This window comes from Geotrypetes seraphini, chromosome 8 (assembly GCF_902459505.1).
Source record: "Geotrypetes seraphini chromosome 8, aGeoSer1.1, whole genome shotgun sequence".
Taxonomy (NCBI): Eukaryota; Metazoa; Chordata; class Amphibia; order Gymnophiona; family Dermophiidae; genus Geotrypetes; species Geotrypetes seraphini.
The window spans coordinates 121,017,353-121,034,513 of NC_047091.1; the positions used below are offsets into that span (position 1 = coordinate 121,017,353).

A 17,161-nucleotide genomic window follows, 5' to 3' on the forward strand; every position below is an offset into this window, starting at 1 on the left:
AAGAAACCCTCTGCAGCAGTAAAGGCATGGACTCTGACTCTTGGTCTCCTCCTTCCTTTTCTGACTGGTTCTCTGGTTTCTGATTGGAAACCTTTTTTTTTGGGGGGGAAGGGGAGTGGGGGCCAGACCCCTTTTACAGCTGCAGGCAGATTCTGACAATTTAATACTCCTACTTCTTCTTATTTCTATAGCATTACTATATATACGCAGCGCTGTATATCAAAAGAGCTTACAGTGTAGTCAAGACAGACAAATCAGAAAAGAAGGTGCATCTATACACTGTACTCAGGTAGGGGAATTACAGATATTGGTGCTTAGCAGGTGAGTTGGAGTTTGGAACTGAAAGCAGTTTCAGTGAACTTTGGGTCTGGATTTCAATACTGCCAGAGACGGAGCTTGATGTACCGAGTTAGGTAGTTTGTTCCAGGCATACGTAATGGTAAAGTAGAAGGGACACAATTTGGAGTTGCCATAGAGAAGGGTACAGATAAGCGGAGTGCCCGGGGGGGGGGGGGAGGAGATGAGAGAGGAAAGATACTGAGGAGTTGTGGAGAGAATATATTTGCAGGCAATTAAGAGGAGTTTGAAATGTATGTGAAAACGGATGGGAAGCCAATGAAGTGACTTCAGGAGAGGGGTAATGTGGGCATAGCAACATTGGTGAAATATGAGGCATGCAGAAGAGTTCTGAACAGAGAGATGGTTTAGTAGAAGGCCAGTGAAAAGCAGGTTGCAGTAGTCTAGATGAGAGGTGATGAGGGTATGGATGAGGGTCTTAGCAGTGCGCAGAGAAAGAGAAAATGTTTAATGTTAATGATATTGTAAAGAAACTACATATTTTGCAATTATGTAAATTTTGACAATTTATGTAAGCTTTCCAAATGAGACTCACAAAATCAGGGGTAAAGCCCTGAGCAGGATGCCCAGAGGACCCCTTCAAGGACTCACCTTGTTGTCTTTTGGGTTCTGTGGCGTTCACTCCAGTGGCTCCGGGAGGGACTTTTTCCTGACAAATGAGCCCCTTGCGATTCCCCAGCCCTAAAGGTACTAGAGAGGGCTAAGCCCAAGGCCCCCCCGAACCCCTTCATGTGTGCTGCAGCACATGGTACTCCTCAGCCGATCATCCAGTGCAAATTTGGCATGATATAGCAGTAATCGATTTTAAGCAAAAATTGAAGGGTTTTATACCTGGGACAATGGAGAGTTAAGTTATTTGCCCAGAGTCACAAGGAATAAAACTTCAGTCCCCTGATTCTCAGGCCACTGCACTAAGCATTAGGCTACTCCTCTACTTATACCATCAGATTACAGAAAGAAACCTTACACAAGATTTTTAAATTTATTTTATTTTTTCAGCAAGGGGCTATTTTCCCCACATTATTTGCAAATAACTACCTGCAAGGCCATCATTTACGAACCGACTGTGGACAGAGTACAGTGAGAAACCCAAAGAAAAAAAAACACAATTTAGCACAGTGATTAAAGACAAACCAAAAAGGAGATGGGGGAACAAAATAGAAAAGAAATCCCTGTCATAAATAAAAGCAACAGTGTATCTGCAAACATATTGTCATAAGAAACCATCTTGAGATTAGTGGTGGAGAATGCAGTTAAGCAACCTGCTTAGAATCCATTTGTATGGCACACATTGCAGAGGAATGGCTGCTATAACCAGTCTTCTTACTGAAATACATAATACAGAGGAAGTCCTGACTCTTGCAGGGCCAACTTAAGTCTGTGCCTAGTGAGTACAATATACAGTAGTGACTGAGGTCTGTGTTAAGCCCCTCCCCATCTTCTCCCCAAAACAGGGGCTGGGCAAAGAACAATTACAGTTTGGTTTTGTCATATTTGGGTGAGAGGTGGAAGCTCTGGTTGGTTCATCATGGCTCAGTGGTTGTCCAGCAGGTGTGGTTTCACCAAGCTGGAACAGGCGATGGAGAAATGGTGATCCATCACATTACTGCTGCTTCACTTTGAGAGACAGCTTCTGAACAGTCTTGTAGAGGAGACCAAAATTCTATTAACAGAAAAAAAAAAAAAACAAAGAACTGAAGCACATTCTCAGCCATTAACCTGGAAGACACTGTTCCTTCATATGAAAAACTGGAAATTGTAGATACGAGCAAAAGAGGACTTCACTGAGGCAGCTGACCAGTCTCCTGCTAGATCCACACATAGAGGCCTAAGGAACAACCAATGGAACAAACTTAAAGATCTCAATATGTATACTTTGGAAGAAAGGCAGGACAGGAGAGAGAAATTAATCCCTCCATGGCATCAATACACAGGAGGCAAATTTCTTAATTAAAAGGAAGCTCTGGAACAAAGGAAGAAGGTGAAAAGGGACAGATTCAAGAATAATCTAAGGAAATACTACTTCTCAGAAAGGGTGGTGGAAGCATCACTTAGCCTCACAGTGGACTGTATCTGAGCTCAAGAAGGCATGGGATAAGCACAGTGGATCTTCTAAAGGAGAGAAAGGTAGAAAGGTATTGTGGAGCTTAAGGAAGGATTAAGTTCTTACCTCGATAATCCTTTTTCCTGTAAAACAGCATACAATTTCTTAGCACCTCAACTCACAAGTTGTTTGCAGAAGACATCAATCATTTTCTTCTCTCCGCCCCTTTGTTCTCTGGGCAGCGCCCCCTCTCCTCAGTCTGTACCAAAGCAAGAGATAACCCCTAGGAGAGGAAATAAGAACAAAGGGCAACTCGAGGAACTCCCTGATCCAGATAAATTTGATCTGTTTTGCAATAATAAATAAGAGTTAACAACCAACCACCCAACAGGGCAACAAAGAACGGCGGTAAAACAAAAAAACAAACACCTACCTGTGTGCAACAGACACTAACACTTATACAGCTCTCTACAAGGCAAAATGTGCTATTATCAATTTCGATATTACTGTATATACTTGAATATAAACCAAGCTGAATATAAATCAAGATAACTTTTCCCCCCCCAAAAGGAGGACAAAAGGTTGACTAGAATATAAACCAGTGAGGGAGGGGGGAGATTATATATTCAAGTGCCCTGCCAGGCTCTGCACCCTCCTTCCCTGCCCTGCACCCTCTCCCTTCCTGCCAGGCTTTGCACCCTGTCCCCCATCCCGCTCTGCACTTCCAGGCTCTGTACCCTGTCCCCCCTCCCTTTCTGCCCTGCCAGGCTCTGTACCCTGTCCCCCCTCCCTTTCTGCCCTGCCAGGCTCTGCACCCTGTCCCCACTCCCTCCTGATGCTTTGCAGGCCTCCACCAGGCCTGCCGTAAGACCTGGTGGTCCAGCAGTGGCCCGGGACAGAAAGGATGCCTTCTACCTCCTGTACCAGCCAACTCTTAACAAGTCTCACTTCCTTCCCACTTTCCCAATTAGTAAATATGGTACCTTTAAAATCCCTGGCAGTCTAGCGGTGAACTGGGGCAGGAGCGATCTTTCTCCTGCCCCGTGTAGAGCCACTATCTGAATGGCTGTCACGCGTTCCTGCGCCAACTGCAAGATCATGGGAACTCACAGCAGCCATTCAGATAGAGACTCTGCATGTGGCAGGAATGTAGGAAGATCACTCCTACCCCGGTTCACCGCTGGACCACCAAGGATTTTAAAAGGTACCATAATTTACTAATCGGGGAGGCGGGAGGAAGATGAGAATTGTCTTACAGTGAAGGAATGCAACAGGTCCGCAAGGGGCTGGTTCGAATATAAACAGAAACCCTCATTTTTGGGCCATTTATTTGGCCCAAAAATCTCAGTTTATATTTGAGTATATATGGTAATCTGCTGCCTCTTCAAAAGGAACTTTTTCTATTGCTTGGCTATCAGACATCTGATAGGGCAGGGTGTAAGGAATTGTATGCGGTTCTACAGGTGAAAGGATTATAGAGGTAAAACCTTAATCCTTCCTTCCTGTGCAAACAGCATACGATTCCTTACAGATGTGATGTACCAGAGCAGTCCCTTGAATCTAGGACAGATGAACCTGTGACTAGCACAGAGGACCCAAAGGCCCCATCCCTTTGTGCTGCCATATCCACTCTGTAAAATTTGTTGGGCGGCACTTCCCTGGACTCTGCCCAGGAAGACACCACGCTTCTGGTAGAGTGAACTTTCATGGCAAATGGTGGCCGCTTTCCATAGCCAATCTATGCCAAGGAAATAGTCATGCAGATCCATCTAGAAACAGAAGCTTTAGAGGCTGGTCTGCCCTGACAGTCAATACAAATAGGTGATCCGATAGGCAGAACTCATTTGTCAACTCGAGATAACAAAAGAGAACTCTCCTGACATCTAGCAACTTCAATACTTTTTCCTGTTTCTTCTCACTCATGGGCTGAAAAGCGGGAAGCCACACTTTCTGGCTGACATGAAACGCCAAAACTACCTTCAGTAGAAAAGAAGGCATAGTGCTTTAAGACACCCTTGCTTCCGTGAATCTGAGAAAAGGCTCTCTGCAAGATAATGATTGCAGTTCTGACACCCTCCTCGCCAAAGTGATTGCGACTAAGAAAACCATCTTCACAATCCATGATAGATACTACTGACAAAGGCTCATATGGCGCTTTAGCATGGGTCAGTAACATAACTGATTCTCCTTACACTAGAGCTGAAAAAGTTTTCACACTTTTGCATAGGTTGCTACATTCGCTGGCTTCTTTAATTGTAGAAGCATTGTGTTAACCATATCTGAATATCCCGTTCATGCTAAGGCTGTGCACTCAACAACCATGCCGAAAGCCCAAAGCATTCCGGATTCTCTAGGGCTCTGGGTCCATGGGGCAGAAGATCCTGGTGCAGAGGTAGTCTGAGACAGCTGTCTCTAGGGAATCAGACTAGATTTGTGTACCAAGGACAATGCAGCCAATCCGGAGCCACCAGGATTACTAATCCTTGATAGGTCACTATCCTGCGAAGGATCAGGCTTATGATCGGCCATGGGGGGAACACATACAGAAGCCTGTTTACTGGCCAAGGTTGTACTAGAGCAGGGGTGCCCACACTTTTTGGGCTTGCGAGCTACTTTTAAAATGACCAAGTCAAAATGATCTACCAACAATAAAATTTTAAAAAACACAAAGCACACCATACGCAGAGAAAAGGTTAATTATCATTTATATTCCGTGGGTTTTCAAAGAAGTCAAGGCAGCTGACTTTATGCAATGTCACCTCAGTAACAATTATACAAAAAATAGACAAATATATCTCCTCCCCTTTTACTAAACCGCGATAGCGTTTTTTAGCACAGGGAGCTGCACTGAATACCCTGCGCTGCTCTCAATGCTCATAGGCTCCCTGCGCTAAAAAACGCTATTGCGGTTTAGTAAAAGGGGGCCATAGTGCAAGGTTTAGTAAAAGGGGGCCATAGTGCAAAATATAGACAGCAGATAAAAATTCTCAAAACGGACACATTTTGATCACTAAATTGAAAATAAAATCATTTTTCCTACCTTTGTTGTCTGGTTATTTCATGAGTCTCTGGTTTCTTCTTCTGACTGTGCATCCAATATTTCTTCCCTTCTTTCAGCCTCCTGTATGCTTCCTCTCCTCCAGACCTCATTCCCTCCCCCAACTTTTTCTTCCTCTCTCCCTGCTCTCCTCCCCTTTCTTTCTATCTCCCTGCCCCCCTTTATTTCTTTATGTCTGTCTTTCTCTCTCCATGCCCTTTCTATCTGTCTCCCTGCCTCCCCCAAGCCACTGCCGCTGCCATAAAGAAGACACTGAAGCACTGGGCCGACCAACCTTCCCCACCCGACGTCAATTCTAACATCGGAGAGGAAGTTCCGGGCCAGTCAGGCAGCGATTGGCTGGCCCCGAACTTCCTCTCCGACGTCAGAATTGACGTCGCGTGAAGAACATTGGTCGGCCCGGTGCTTCAGCGCCCTTTTTACAGGGTCGGGAAGCAGGTAGAACGGAAGGCAATGCGAGTCTATCACGGAGCCCGGGATGGACTCTGCGATCGACTCACGTTGCCTTCGTGATCTACTGGTCGATCATGATCGACCTTATGGGCACCCCTGTACTAGAGCATCTAAGCCAACGCTTTACAGCTTTGACCTTCAACTGAAGAAAAGATGGGCTTCCTTGTTGTCCGCTGAGGCTATGAGACCAAATTTTGGCCACCCCCAGAATTTCACAATGCAGTTGAATGCTCTCCGAGACAAGGCCTATTCCCCTTGACCCAGGGTCTGGCGGCTGAGATAAATCAGCCTGGACATTGTCCACTCCTGCTACATAAGCTGCTGTGATGGCCTGCAGATGGGCTTCTGTTCAACGAAAAAGCAAATCGGGCATTCACCTGCAGCGGAGCACTCTTGGCTCTCCCTTGTCAAATGACATAGGCCATAGCTATGGCATTGTTTGAGAAAACTCTGCTTTGCCTTTCAGCCGTGTCTGGAAGAACCACAGAGCCAGCCAAATGGCTCTCAACTCCAATCTGTTGATGGATCATTTCCTCTGTAAGGGCAACCTGTACTGGATAACCTTCGCAATGATACCCCTCATCAGTAAAGACTGGCATCTGTCTTCAGGATCACTCAAGACCCTATGTGGAGAGGAAGGCCTCTGAATAACAATTCCAGCTGGAGCTACCATTGCAGACTCTGGTGTGCTTCCGCTGGCCAGACTAACTGCGATTGGAAAGAGTCCCTCTGAAGTGATCAACGCGTTAACAGTGTGCTCTGCAGAGAACGCAGATGGTCACCATCATGGAGCTTAGAATCTGCAGGTAATGCCAGGCCATAAGCATTGGTAGCTCTAAAATCTTCAGGATCTGGTATCTGAGCTTCAGTTTGCGTGGTTCTGGAAGAAAGACTCGGCCCTTTTCCATGTTGAACAGAAACCCCAAATATCCAGACATTGAATGGGTTCCAGGTGGCTTTTTCAGAAATTTATAATCTACCACAGATCCTGCAGGAGCTGAACTACCTGAGATACTGCCCATTAACATTCCACCTCAGACGGCACTCAGATCAATCAATCATCCAAGTGTGGTTAAACATGGAGGCCTGATCTGTGCAGATGTGCTGCTGCTGCCACCATTACTTTGGTAAAGGTGTGAGGCACCATTGCCAATCTGAAGGGCAGTGCTGAGAACTAAAAATGGTTCTCTAGCACATGGAACCTGAGAAAACCTCTTGTAATCTGGGAAAATGGGTATATACAGATAAGCCTCTGTCAAATCCAGAGAGGCCAAAAATTCACACGGAGCTACTGAGGTGATGACCGATCTCAGCATTTCCATCCAGAACCTGGGAGCTTTTAACGCTGCATTGACTGACTTGAGATCCAAGATTGGTCTCCAATCTTCTGAGTCTTTCTTGGGCACGATAAAGTATATCAAGTATCTGCTTGAGCCAGAGTCTGCATCTGGCACCAGCTCTATGGCTTTAATTTGTAACAGTCTTTGGACAATTGCTCTGACCTTAGCTGCTTTCTCTTGTCTTCCCGCCGGAGAGTCTAGAAATATGTCCTGGAGAGAATACGCATTGAAATATATGACATTGGGTAAAAATCAAACATTATTAAACTTGAAACTTGAGAGAACAGAATTCTAATGAAATCTGCACCCAAGTGTCCTAGAGCTCAAAGAGTCTCCTTCCTATATGGGGATCTCAGAAGACAACCTGACATCATTGGAACTTCTTAGAATTTCTGGCAGAGCGAGAGTTGGTTATGGCGGCTCTTCTGGAATCCCCAAACCTGTCTAGAGCCTTGGAAGGGCCTTTGGGGCGAGGAGCCTATTGACCCATAACGCGGTTTTCTGTAGCTGCGAAAGGAACCATGACTGGAACTCCCGGTACCATGTGGCCTACTGTCCGGCAAGGATTGGGACGATTATCCATCATGCTGGTCATCAAGTCATTCAGTCCTTTCCCAAAATGAATCTGCCCCTTAAAAGGGAACTTGTTTAAGGTGGCCTTAGGTGCCGAATCTCCCGCCCACTGCCTGAGCCAGAGCATTCTGCGGGTGGAGATTGAATATGCTGACACTTTACTCATGACCCTAAGCGTCTGTTACATAGTCCACCCTGGCCAGTACCACAGGAGGGCACCCCGCCCCCTCTGTGTCCGGATTCTGGCATAGCATCTTATGGCAGGCTTGCACTACAAAGGAAGCTGTGGCCATGGCTTTAAGACCTAATGCCAATGCCTCATACTGCTATTTGAGGATAAGTCCACTCTGCAATCCTGCAAATCCTTCAGGACTATTCCACATTCACTAAGCAGAGAAGTTCTTTTAGTAATCTGAGCCACAAGAGACTCCACCTTATGTGTAGTAAATTGCTGGAAATCAGAAGCCATGTGATACAATTTCAACATTGCCCTGGCCCCCATTAGGAGACCCTCAGGCATCTCCCAATGCACCGTTACCATCCTGGTAATCTCTAGGTGTGAAGGGAAGCATGTGGACAGTGACTTGGTACTGCTTAACACTGAGAGCTGGGTGGTAAAAACCTGTGGGGACTCTTAAATCCAACTCCAAAGAGAAACTGTAATAACCTGAGTTTAATCTGTTATCTTAAATAGCCTGCGCAGCATCGGGTCCTCTCCCTGATCTAGAGCTGACACTAATCCCTGGTCACCCACCCCACCCTGAGAACTAGAATCCACCAGGAAGGATGCATGGTGGGAGATCAGCTTCTCCCAGTCCTTATCCAAATGGGCCTCTGGATCCTGCAGCTATACTGGTTGCAGTAAGACCTGGCTTTGTGGAGGTAAACTCCTCTGAGAGCTGAGTGGCTGACCCATAGACAACCCTTAATGCTTCTGGTAAGCTGCATACATTAAAGTCACAAAATCAGGGTCAAAGACCTAGCTTGGGAACTCCGAGGACCTCTGCACGTTTCCTCTCAGGGTCAGGACTATCTGTGCAAAGTGCTTTGCTGGCGAAGTTGCATTTAAGAGGCTCTAACAAGGCTTTATGCCCCAGATCTCTAGCTTTCAGCACCTCCTGACCTGTGAAGTGTCCAGTAGGGGCCAAGTCCAGGGTCCAGCAGCAGTGCAAATTTGGCATGATTTTGGGTCTAAACTAAGGAGTCCATAATAATCAATTTTTACCAAAACTGAGACTATTTGAAGGAGAAAGAGGCTTTTGAAATAAAATCAGGAAATTCAAGATGGCTGCCGCAGCAGCGTTTTGGTACCAAAAATGGCCCTTGGGAGCAAAACCAAAAGTCTAAAATCACTGAAAATAGGATTTTTGGAGGTGGGGGGCCTATGGGACACTTCAGAAATCTTTAGTTTTGCTGAAGTCACACCTGCCCCAATTTTTCGATAGACAATAAGTAATGAGCTGTACTCACAGAACTTCCATGTGCTGTGCCTGCATCAGCTTCTTATTGCAGTTGGAAAAGGAGAAGGGATTTCTGCCTCAGACAAGCAAGGTTAACTTTAGTGGCTTGTCTCTTCGGGCTTCCTTTTATTCATGTCCCTAACACCTGAAACTCTTGACCCCTCAAGTTCCCACATAATTCTTCAGTGAGGGGGTGCAGTCAACCTACACCAAGCCTCCCGGCTACTCTGGGTCAAATCAGCCTGCACTCAAGCGCCTGACACCACAGGGGTGAACACTGCTCCCAGGGAACCTACTTCCGTGCCCCAAGTGTTAAAGCAGGCTGGTCAGGCAGATGCTCTTTTTAAAAAAGTGTAGCCCTCCTGGCTACAGACCCCAACGTCTGGCCCTTCTCCCAGGCACAGCTGTCCCAGGACTACTGAGAACCTCTTAGAACAGGGAAGCTTCAAAAAATATTGGATTAAATCCCAAAAATAAAATATCTAGTGCAGAAGTTAAGAATGAGGAGAGAGGGTGCTGCCCAGAGACACAAGGGGGCCGAGAAAAGAAAATGATTGATGTCTTCTGCAAGCTTGCAAGATGAGGTGCTTAACCCATCCGTAAGGAATCGTATGTTGTTTGTACAGGAATAGTTGCTGTGGATGGGTAGACTGGATAGGCTGTATGGGCTTTTTCTACTGTCATTTTCTATATTTCTGTTTCAGTTCTGTCTTAGCCCTACAGAAAGATTAATCCTGGTCAGTCTTCTACATACCATTTTTGCTTACCTGCACTGCAATATACGCAACTCCAAGATATGTTGCTATACACAGAGCCAACAGCAGATCAAAGATAGCTGGCTTAACCCTGAAAAGCACAACAGCATAACATGAGAGCCAAAGAAGGAGAAGTAGGAGTGTCAGAATAAAGACAAAATGGGCAGCAGTTACCTGTATGCATGCACTGTCTGCTTTAACTGATCATAGAACACAAACTCAGGATCCCTGTGGAAACAAACCAGTTATCTTTACAAAAAACACTCCATCCCGGGGGGGGGAGGGGGGCAAGAGTTCTCTAAAGAGCATATGTATGTAAGCATGCATGACAGGGTGCTGGACAAGCATCTGATAAAATCAGCAAACACAACAAACAGCTGGAAACAGCTCTTCTGCTAATTGGTGAATTGAAGCAGAAACGGTGTGCAGTCATAGGATTTTGTGTAGTTAAGGGGACGCAGTAAATACAGTCATGCAGCCACAGATTTGTCACCCTGACTCAACATTCACCTGGGATGTGGTAAATTGTTTTGGGGAGTTGTTTTATTGTGCAGATTGGATTGTTTTAAGTCATCTTAGATGTTATTGATGTGTAACACTACGAGGGGCTTTCAATAATGTATCCACCTCAGTAGGAAAGAAAAAAGAGTTTTCAAAAAATTTTGTTTTATTTTTCAATACAGTCCCCTGATAGCTCCATACACTTCATCCACTTTTCTTGCAATGACTAACCCCTTTGAAAAGAATTCTTCTGTTTGACCTTCAAACCAGAACAACATCTTCCTTGATATCTTCATCACTTGAAAACTACTGTCCACTGAGAGATTTCTTCAAAACTTGGAACAGGAAATAATCCAAGGAAGCCAGATCAAGATTGTAGGATGGATAGTTCAGCTGCTGAACCCCACATTCTTGGATGGCAGCCTGTGACTGTCGTAACATGTGCACCAGCGCATTGTGAAGAAGCAGCATGCCTGCTGCGAGTTTTCTTCATCTTTGCTCCTTGATTGACTCCGGCAAAGCAATAATTGTGTTGGCATAACTCTCCCCAGTTATGGTTGTCTTGTGTGGCATGAACTCCAGAAGCAAAACTCCATCATCCCAGAAGACAGTTGCCATAACTTTGCCTGCAGATTTTTCTGTCTTAAATTTTTTGGGGGGTGGAGGATGACTTGTGCTTCCACTGGATTGACTGCATTTTGGACTCAGGATCTCTGTGATAGACCCAAGTTTCATCTCCAGTCACCAAACAATGAAAAAATTCACTTACTCTTCATGGAGCATCTCCAAGTTCTCTTGACAGCACTGGAACCTCAAGGCCTTCTGACATGTTGTCAGCATTCTTGGAACCCATCTTGCGCTAACCTTGAACATGCCCAACTTTTCCAAACTGTACCTGCCGAGGTGCCCTTAATTTGTCTGACAAAATTAAGTTCTCGACTTTCTTGCACATTTCTGTGAAAGTTGCTTCCACAGGCCATCCAGCGTGAAGGACTCTCTTACCCCACTTAAACTGCTTTCCCCAAAATGTTACTTTGTAGGATGATGGGGTAGACTCACCACAAACTGCAGTCATGCGTTCATGGATCTCCTTTGCCTTTTTTCCTTCTTTTGTGAGAAATTTTATCACTGAATGGTGCTCCGAATCTAGCAGTTTCTTGATTCACATGAGAACTCTCCCGACATCCTGTCTTTTGGAATATTAGACTCACACTGAACCCCAACTGTGAATAAGTAACCTTAAGACATGTCACAACATGCACAGACTTGTTTCAACACGCCTGCTATTTTATTTCATACTCAGGTAGATAAATTATTGAACACTCCTCAAAGTCTTGACCTGTTTTTGGGGCACCGCGAGAGCGGACTGCTGGGCAGGATGGACCTGTGGTCTGACCCGGCAGAGGCACTGCTTATGTTCTTATGTTCTTATGATACAGTTTGTTTTTGTGTATGTGCTGCTGCTTCCTTTTTTTATTATTTTGAATACTTTGTGTATGATTGGATAAAAAAGATGACAAATAAAAAAGCAGAGATACCAAGTTGCCCTGTTCCAGGCTGGAGATTTTGGGACAGTCCTGGATTTCTGACCACCCCTGTACTAGCACATTTTGGAACTTGCAGCACTGATTTCAATGGTCAGGATCAGGCACTACAAATCTCACACTGCTTTGGGATGCATGTTCAAAGCCAGGACTGACCAAAATATCTCCAATTTGGAATTGGGTAACTTGGTATCTCTGATAAAAAAGGGGCTCAGGACTAGAAGTTATTCTCTCTGGTCATTGTTTCCCTACTGGCAAAGAAACTGGCTTCTGAGCTCAGAACTTGATTAACTCACAGCCTGTGCAGATAGGACAGTGCAATCACAAAACATAAGAATCAAAGGCCCAGATTCTCAAAATTTCAACGCTGTCGCTAAACTGTTTTCCGGCAGTTTAACCTGTAAGCAGTTTAGCGACAGATTATAAAAAGGGATTACAGTATTTTCTTGCATATAACGCACGCGTTATACGTGGTTTTTACGTACCGCGCATACCCTTGCGTGTTATACGCGTGAGCGCGTTGTACAAAAATTTTTTTACATAGTTTCCCCCCCCGACCTCGGATTCATCCCCCCCGCAGGACCGCTCGCACGCACCCGCACCCCGAAGGACCGCTCGCACGCACTCCCACCCGCACCCGCACCCCCACCATGAAGGACCGCTCGCACCACCACAGCCTCCCGACCCCCCCCCCATCATGTAGAAGCTCCTACCGGTGTCCTGCTGCTTCCTCTTGGCGGTCCCGACACCCGACACGATCGGGGCAAGAGGGAGCTCAAGCCCTCTTGCCCCAGCCAACCGCGGCACCCCCGACATGATCAGGGCAAGAGGGAGTCTGGGGGCCCAACCCGACCATGTGCCCAATGCCCCGCCCCCAGGAGGGACCTAAGGCTCCCGGGCCTATTCTGATTGGCCCAGGCGCCTTAAGCCCCACCAGTAGGCGGAGCTTTGGGACAGATGGGCCAATCCGGCCTCATTCCGTCGTTGGCTGCCTGCCGGACAGGCGGGTTTGGCTCCCGTCTGTCCGGCCAACTACACAAAGGTACGGGGAAGGGGGGTGGGGGTGTCGTGGGGGTCGGCCAGGGAGGTCGCGGGTCAGCTGGGGGGGCGGTCGGAGGTTCTTGGGGGGGCGGTCGTTGGGGGGAGTGGGGTTTGCGTCGAGGGCAGGAGGGCCTGGGATCCTTCCTGCCCGTAATGTAGTGCGGGGTGGGGGTAGGGGGTCGCCGTGGCCAGGAGGGTTTGGGCTGGGGGGGGGGTCGCCAGGGCCAGGAGGACTTGGGCTCCCTCCTGGCCCGATATTGTCGGGGAGTCGGCGGGGCAAGAGGGCTTGGGCTCCCTTTTGCCCCGATCGTGTCGGGGAGTCGGGGGGGCAAGAGGGCTTGAGCTCCCTCTTGCCCCGATTGTGTCGGGGGTGCCGCGGTTGGCTGGGGCAAGAGGGCTTGAGCTCCTCTTGCCCCGATCGTGTCGGGGGTGCCGCGGTTGGCTGGGGCAAGAGGGCTTGAGCTCCCTCTTGCCCCGATCGTGTCGGGGAGTCGGGACCGCCAAGAGGAAGCAGCAGGACACCGGTAGGAGCTTCTACATGATGGGAGGGTCGGGAGGCTGTGGGGGTGCGAGTGGTCCTTCAGGGTGGGGGTGCGGGTGGGAGTGCGTGCGAGCGGTCCTTCGGGGTGGGGGTGCGAGCGGTCCTGCGGGGGGGGGGTGAATCGGATGTCGGGAGGACATCAGGCTTTCAGGGTGGGGACAGGACTTCAAGGCTGAGAGGAGAGTCGGGGCGGGCGAAAGGGGCGGGAGAAAGGAGTAGGGCAGCATGCGCGGTATATGGGTGTGCGCGGTATATAAAAATTTCTGTACATAAATTTGTGTTTTTCGCGTGCTCTCCCCGTGTGCGCATTTTACACAGGTGCGCGTTATTTACGTGAAAATACGGTATCTCCCTTTTTAGCGAGGATTCTAGCAGTCTCCAACACTGACATGCAAATGGGCTCTTCAACAGTGAAATGAGCCCTTTGATGGATTTTAAAAAATTGCCAAGCCATTTTCTAAAAGCGGCATCAGATTTTACCTACAAAAAAAAAAAAAAAAAAGTGGTCCGGGGGTGCCGGTCAGTGTCAAGTCTACTAGAAATCCTAAAACACAGATCCCCCCCCACAGTGGAAGAGATGCCCACACTCTCCCGCTGTACTAATAAACCTAACCCAACAACCCCCCTGCAGCAAGAGAGATGCCCACACTCTCCCGCTGCACTAAAACCTAACCCAACACCCCCACACACACACATAGTGGGAGAGATGCCTACTCTCTCCTGCTGGCACGTAAACACCCCCCCCAGCCGCCCCCTGCACTCCCCCGCCACTCCACCTCAAAGATGAAGAGTGGGAGGGACATGGACCCACTCCTGCCGGCTGCCTGCGTCATGTAAGAGAATTCCCCTCCCCGGTGCATCTTGGGATGCACCGGTGAGGGGCCTGAGGCTCTGATTGGCCCAGGTTGTATAAGGCCCCTCCCATGGGAGGGGCCTTAAACAACCTGGCCCAATCAGAGCTTCAGGCCCTTCCCCGGATGCATCATAAAGAGCCTGAGGCTCTGATTGGCCAGAATGCCCAAGCCCCTCCTATGGGCACATGCAAATTACGAAATCTTCGCTGCTGTCCACCGACCTTATTGCATAAGCAATTTTTTAAAGAATGTCTTGAGTTTTTAGATTCAGTATTGGAACGGCTGCGTTAGCAGACCGTCGCTTTTTAACGTGGGTTTTTGAGAATCTGGGCCTAAGTCATGTGGGACTAGTCTGAAAGGAGAAGCAGGATAAAGACTAATAGCCAAAAGAAAAGCAAGCTGATGGGACTTGTATACTGCTTTTTCTTTGTGGTTTACATATTTAGACAGGTACTTATTTTGGACCTGGGGGCAATGAAGTGTTAAGTGACTTGCCCAGTCACAAGCAGCTGTAGTGGGAATTGAACTCACAACCTCAGGGTGCTGAGGCAGCTGCTCTAATCACTAGGCCACTCCTCTAACTTCCCATTTTCAGAATCAATTACCGCTTGTCAGCCTTCACATAGTGCAACCGGACATCCTTCAGATAGCGACTCAGAGAATACTCCAGGGTATGGAGGAAGGTGCTATCCTTCTCCATCAGCTGTGCTGCTCGTGGCTGGCTAGTGAGCCATTGCATCATTGCATCTAGCTGTTCTTGCTGAACCTGCTGCCAGACAGGATAAAGAGGAAAGGATAATTTCTCTATTATTCCTACATAAACCAGTTTCTCTGCCTGCTTCCTCCTGTCCATCTCCGATATCTCACTGTATCATTCCCAGCCACCCCTCTACATTCCCCGATACTAACAATGTAGCATGATGCCATGAGAGGCTCCCGTACCATCTGCTCAGTGAAGATCTGTAGATCTGCAGGCGCCCCCTGGGGACAGAAAAGGAAGAGGTTAGACTGTGCTTTACAGGGAGTGAGACAGGGATGTGAAATGAGATCCTTACCTTTTCAGTGAGGTTGTAAATGACCCTTGTTAGTGCCTCAGCAATGATTCTAGTGTTTCGTGTTAAAGTACTGGTGTCGACTCGCAACCTGCAGAGGAAAACAGTGACAGTGTGCACTGATACTGGGGAAGATCTTTAGTGGATGAGCACTCTTTCCCTCCCTCAACCCTCCCCTGTTCTGCATTTTCTCTTCTTTCATCAGATCTTCTCATGTTCCTACCATGCCCTCCCCTCTCCCAGTACTTCTGGCTTAGTTGATAAGGCTTAGCATGCACATCCTAGTTTGCTGGGGAGGGGTTTCTAAGGATGATAATTCATTTATAGTGATATGACAGTCCCTCCTTTCCTGATTTCTCCTATTATTGCATATGTCACCCTAAATGGCTTTTGATCTTTAAACAAAATGTAATACTGTACTAGACAAAAGGAACCTGAGTAAACACATAATTTAAAAACTGTTAAATTATTATTCATGTGGAAATACTGTCCCCTTAATTATTCAGTTGACCAAATATAATTGATCATTAAATTCAGCTGACTTAACACAGCTAGATTTGATTGAAACCAGCACTGTTAAATCTAAACCTCACTATATATCAGGGGTTCTCAACCCAGTCCTTAAGCCATACTTAGCTAGTCAGGTTTTCAGGATACCCATAATAAATATAGATGAGATAGATTTGCATACAATGGAGGCAGAGCCTGAAAATTTATCTCATGCATATTCATTGTGGATATCCTGAAAAGTAGACTGGCTTGGTATGTCCTGAGGACTGGACTGAGAATCTCTGCTATATACTGAACCTTACCATAGTGTGAAACAGTCACCACAAAGTTTCTATAAGAATACTATACCACCACCAAAGAAAATTCCAGAAGAGATCAGAAAAAAGTTGCTGAAATATCAGTCTGGAATGGGTTACAAAGTCATTTCTGAAGCTCTGGGATTCCACCAAACAAGCACTATAAAGGGGTGGCAAGTGTCACCCCCCCAAAAAAAATAGCTTGCATCTCTTTGCCACTCCAGTTCCAGGACACATACTCCATTGTGAACTGGCTTGGAAATGCAGAAGTAGATTTAAAGTTTGTCTTAAGCAGATAGCGTAGCTGGTTTTAAGAAAGGTTTGGACAATTTCCTGGAGGAAAAGTCACAGTCTGTTATTGAGAAAGACATGGGAGAAGCTACTGCTTGCCCTGGATTGGTAGCATGAATGTTGCTACTCTTTGGGTTTTTGCCAGGTACTGGTGACCTGGACTGGTCACCGTGAGGACGGGCTTCTGGGCTTCTGACCTAGAATTGGTCTGACCTAGTAAGGCTAATCTTATGTTCTTATGCCCACAACAGGAGTGAATGGGTAGGAAGTGCCCCCAAAATAACCTATAGTGGCAACCTCACTTGGTTGCCATCAGCTCTTAACGCTCAGCCCCAGACCTATATCAGCTGCTGCTGCTGTCACCAATTCAGATGGCAGTAAATCAGAGAAGCCACAGGGTCTTCAATCTTGTGTGCACTTATACAGGCTCTGTCAGTCCCAATCCCAGTGTTCCTCCTCCCCACCTCTTGAAATCACTTCTTGTCTCTGAA

At 47.0% G+C, this 17,161-nt stretch overlaps 1 protein-coding gene across 4 annotated transcripts in view; it reads right to left on the bottom strand.

The window, feature by feature from the left end:
• Positions 1-1,325: 1,325 nt before the first annotated feature.
• NCLN (nicalin) overlaps positions 1,326-17,161 on the bottom strand; it is a 32,620-nt gene continuing 16,784 nt past the window's right edge. Inside the window, exons 10-15 of one of the 4 annotated variants that reach the window (XM_033956634.1) lie at positions 15,577-15,664; positions 15,431-15,502; positions 15,127-15,290; positions 10,215-10,268; positions 10,053-10,131; positions 1,326-2,020 (exon numbers count right to left, since the gene is read on the bottom strand). In XM_033956634.1, coding sequence (XP_033812525.1) covers positions 1,961-2,020; positions 10,053-10,131; positions 10,215-10,268; positions 15,127-15,290; positions 15,431-15,502; positions 15,577-15,664 — 517 coding nt within the window. In that variant the 3' untranslated portion in view covers positions 1,326-1,960. The remainder of the gene's footprint in view (positions 2,021-10,052; positions 10,132-10,214; positions 10,269-15,126; positions 15,291-15,430; positions 15,503-15,576; positions 15,665-17,161) is intronic. The other 3 variants (XM_033956638.1, XM_033956636.1, XM_033956635.1) reach the window with 3 other exon arrangements.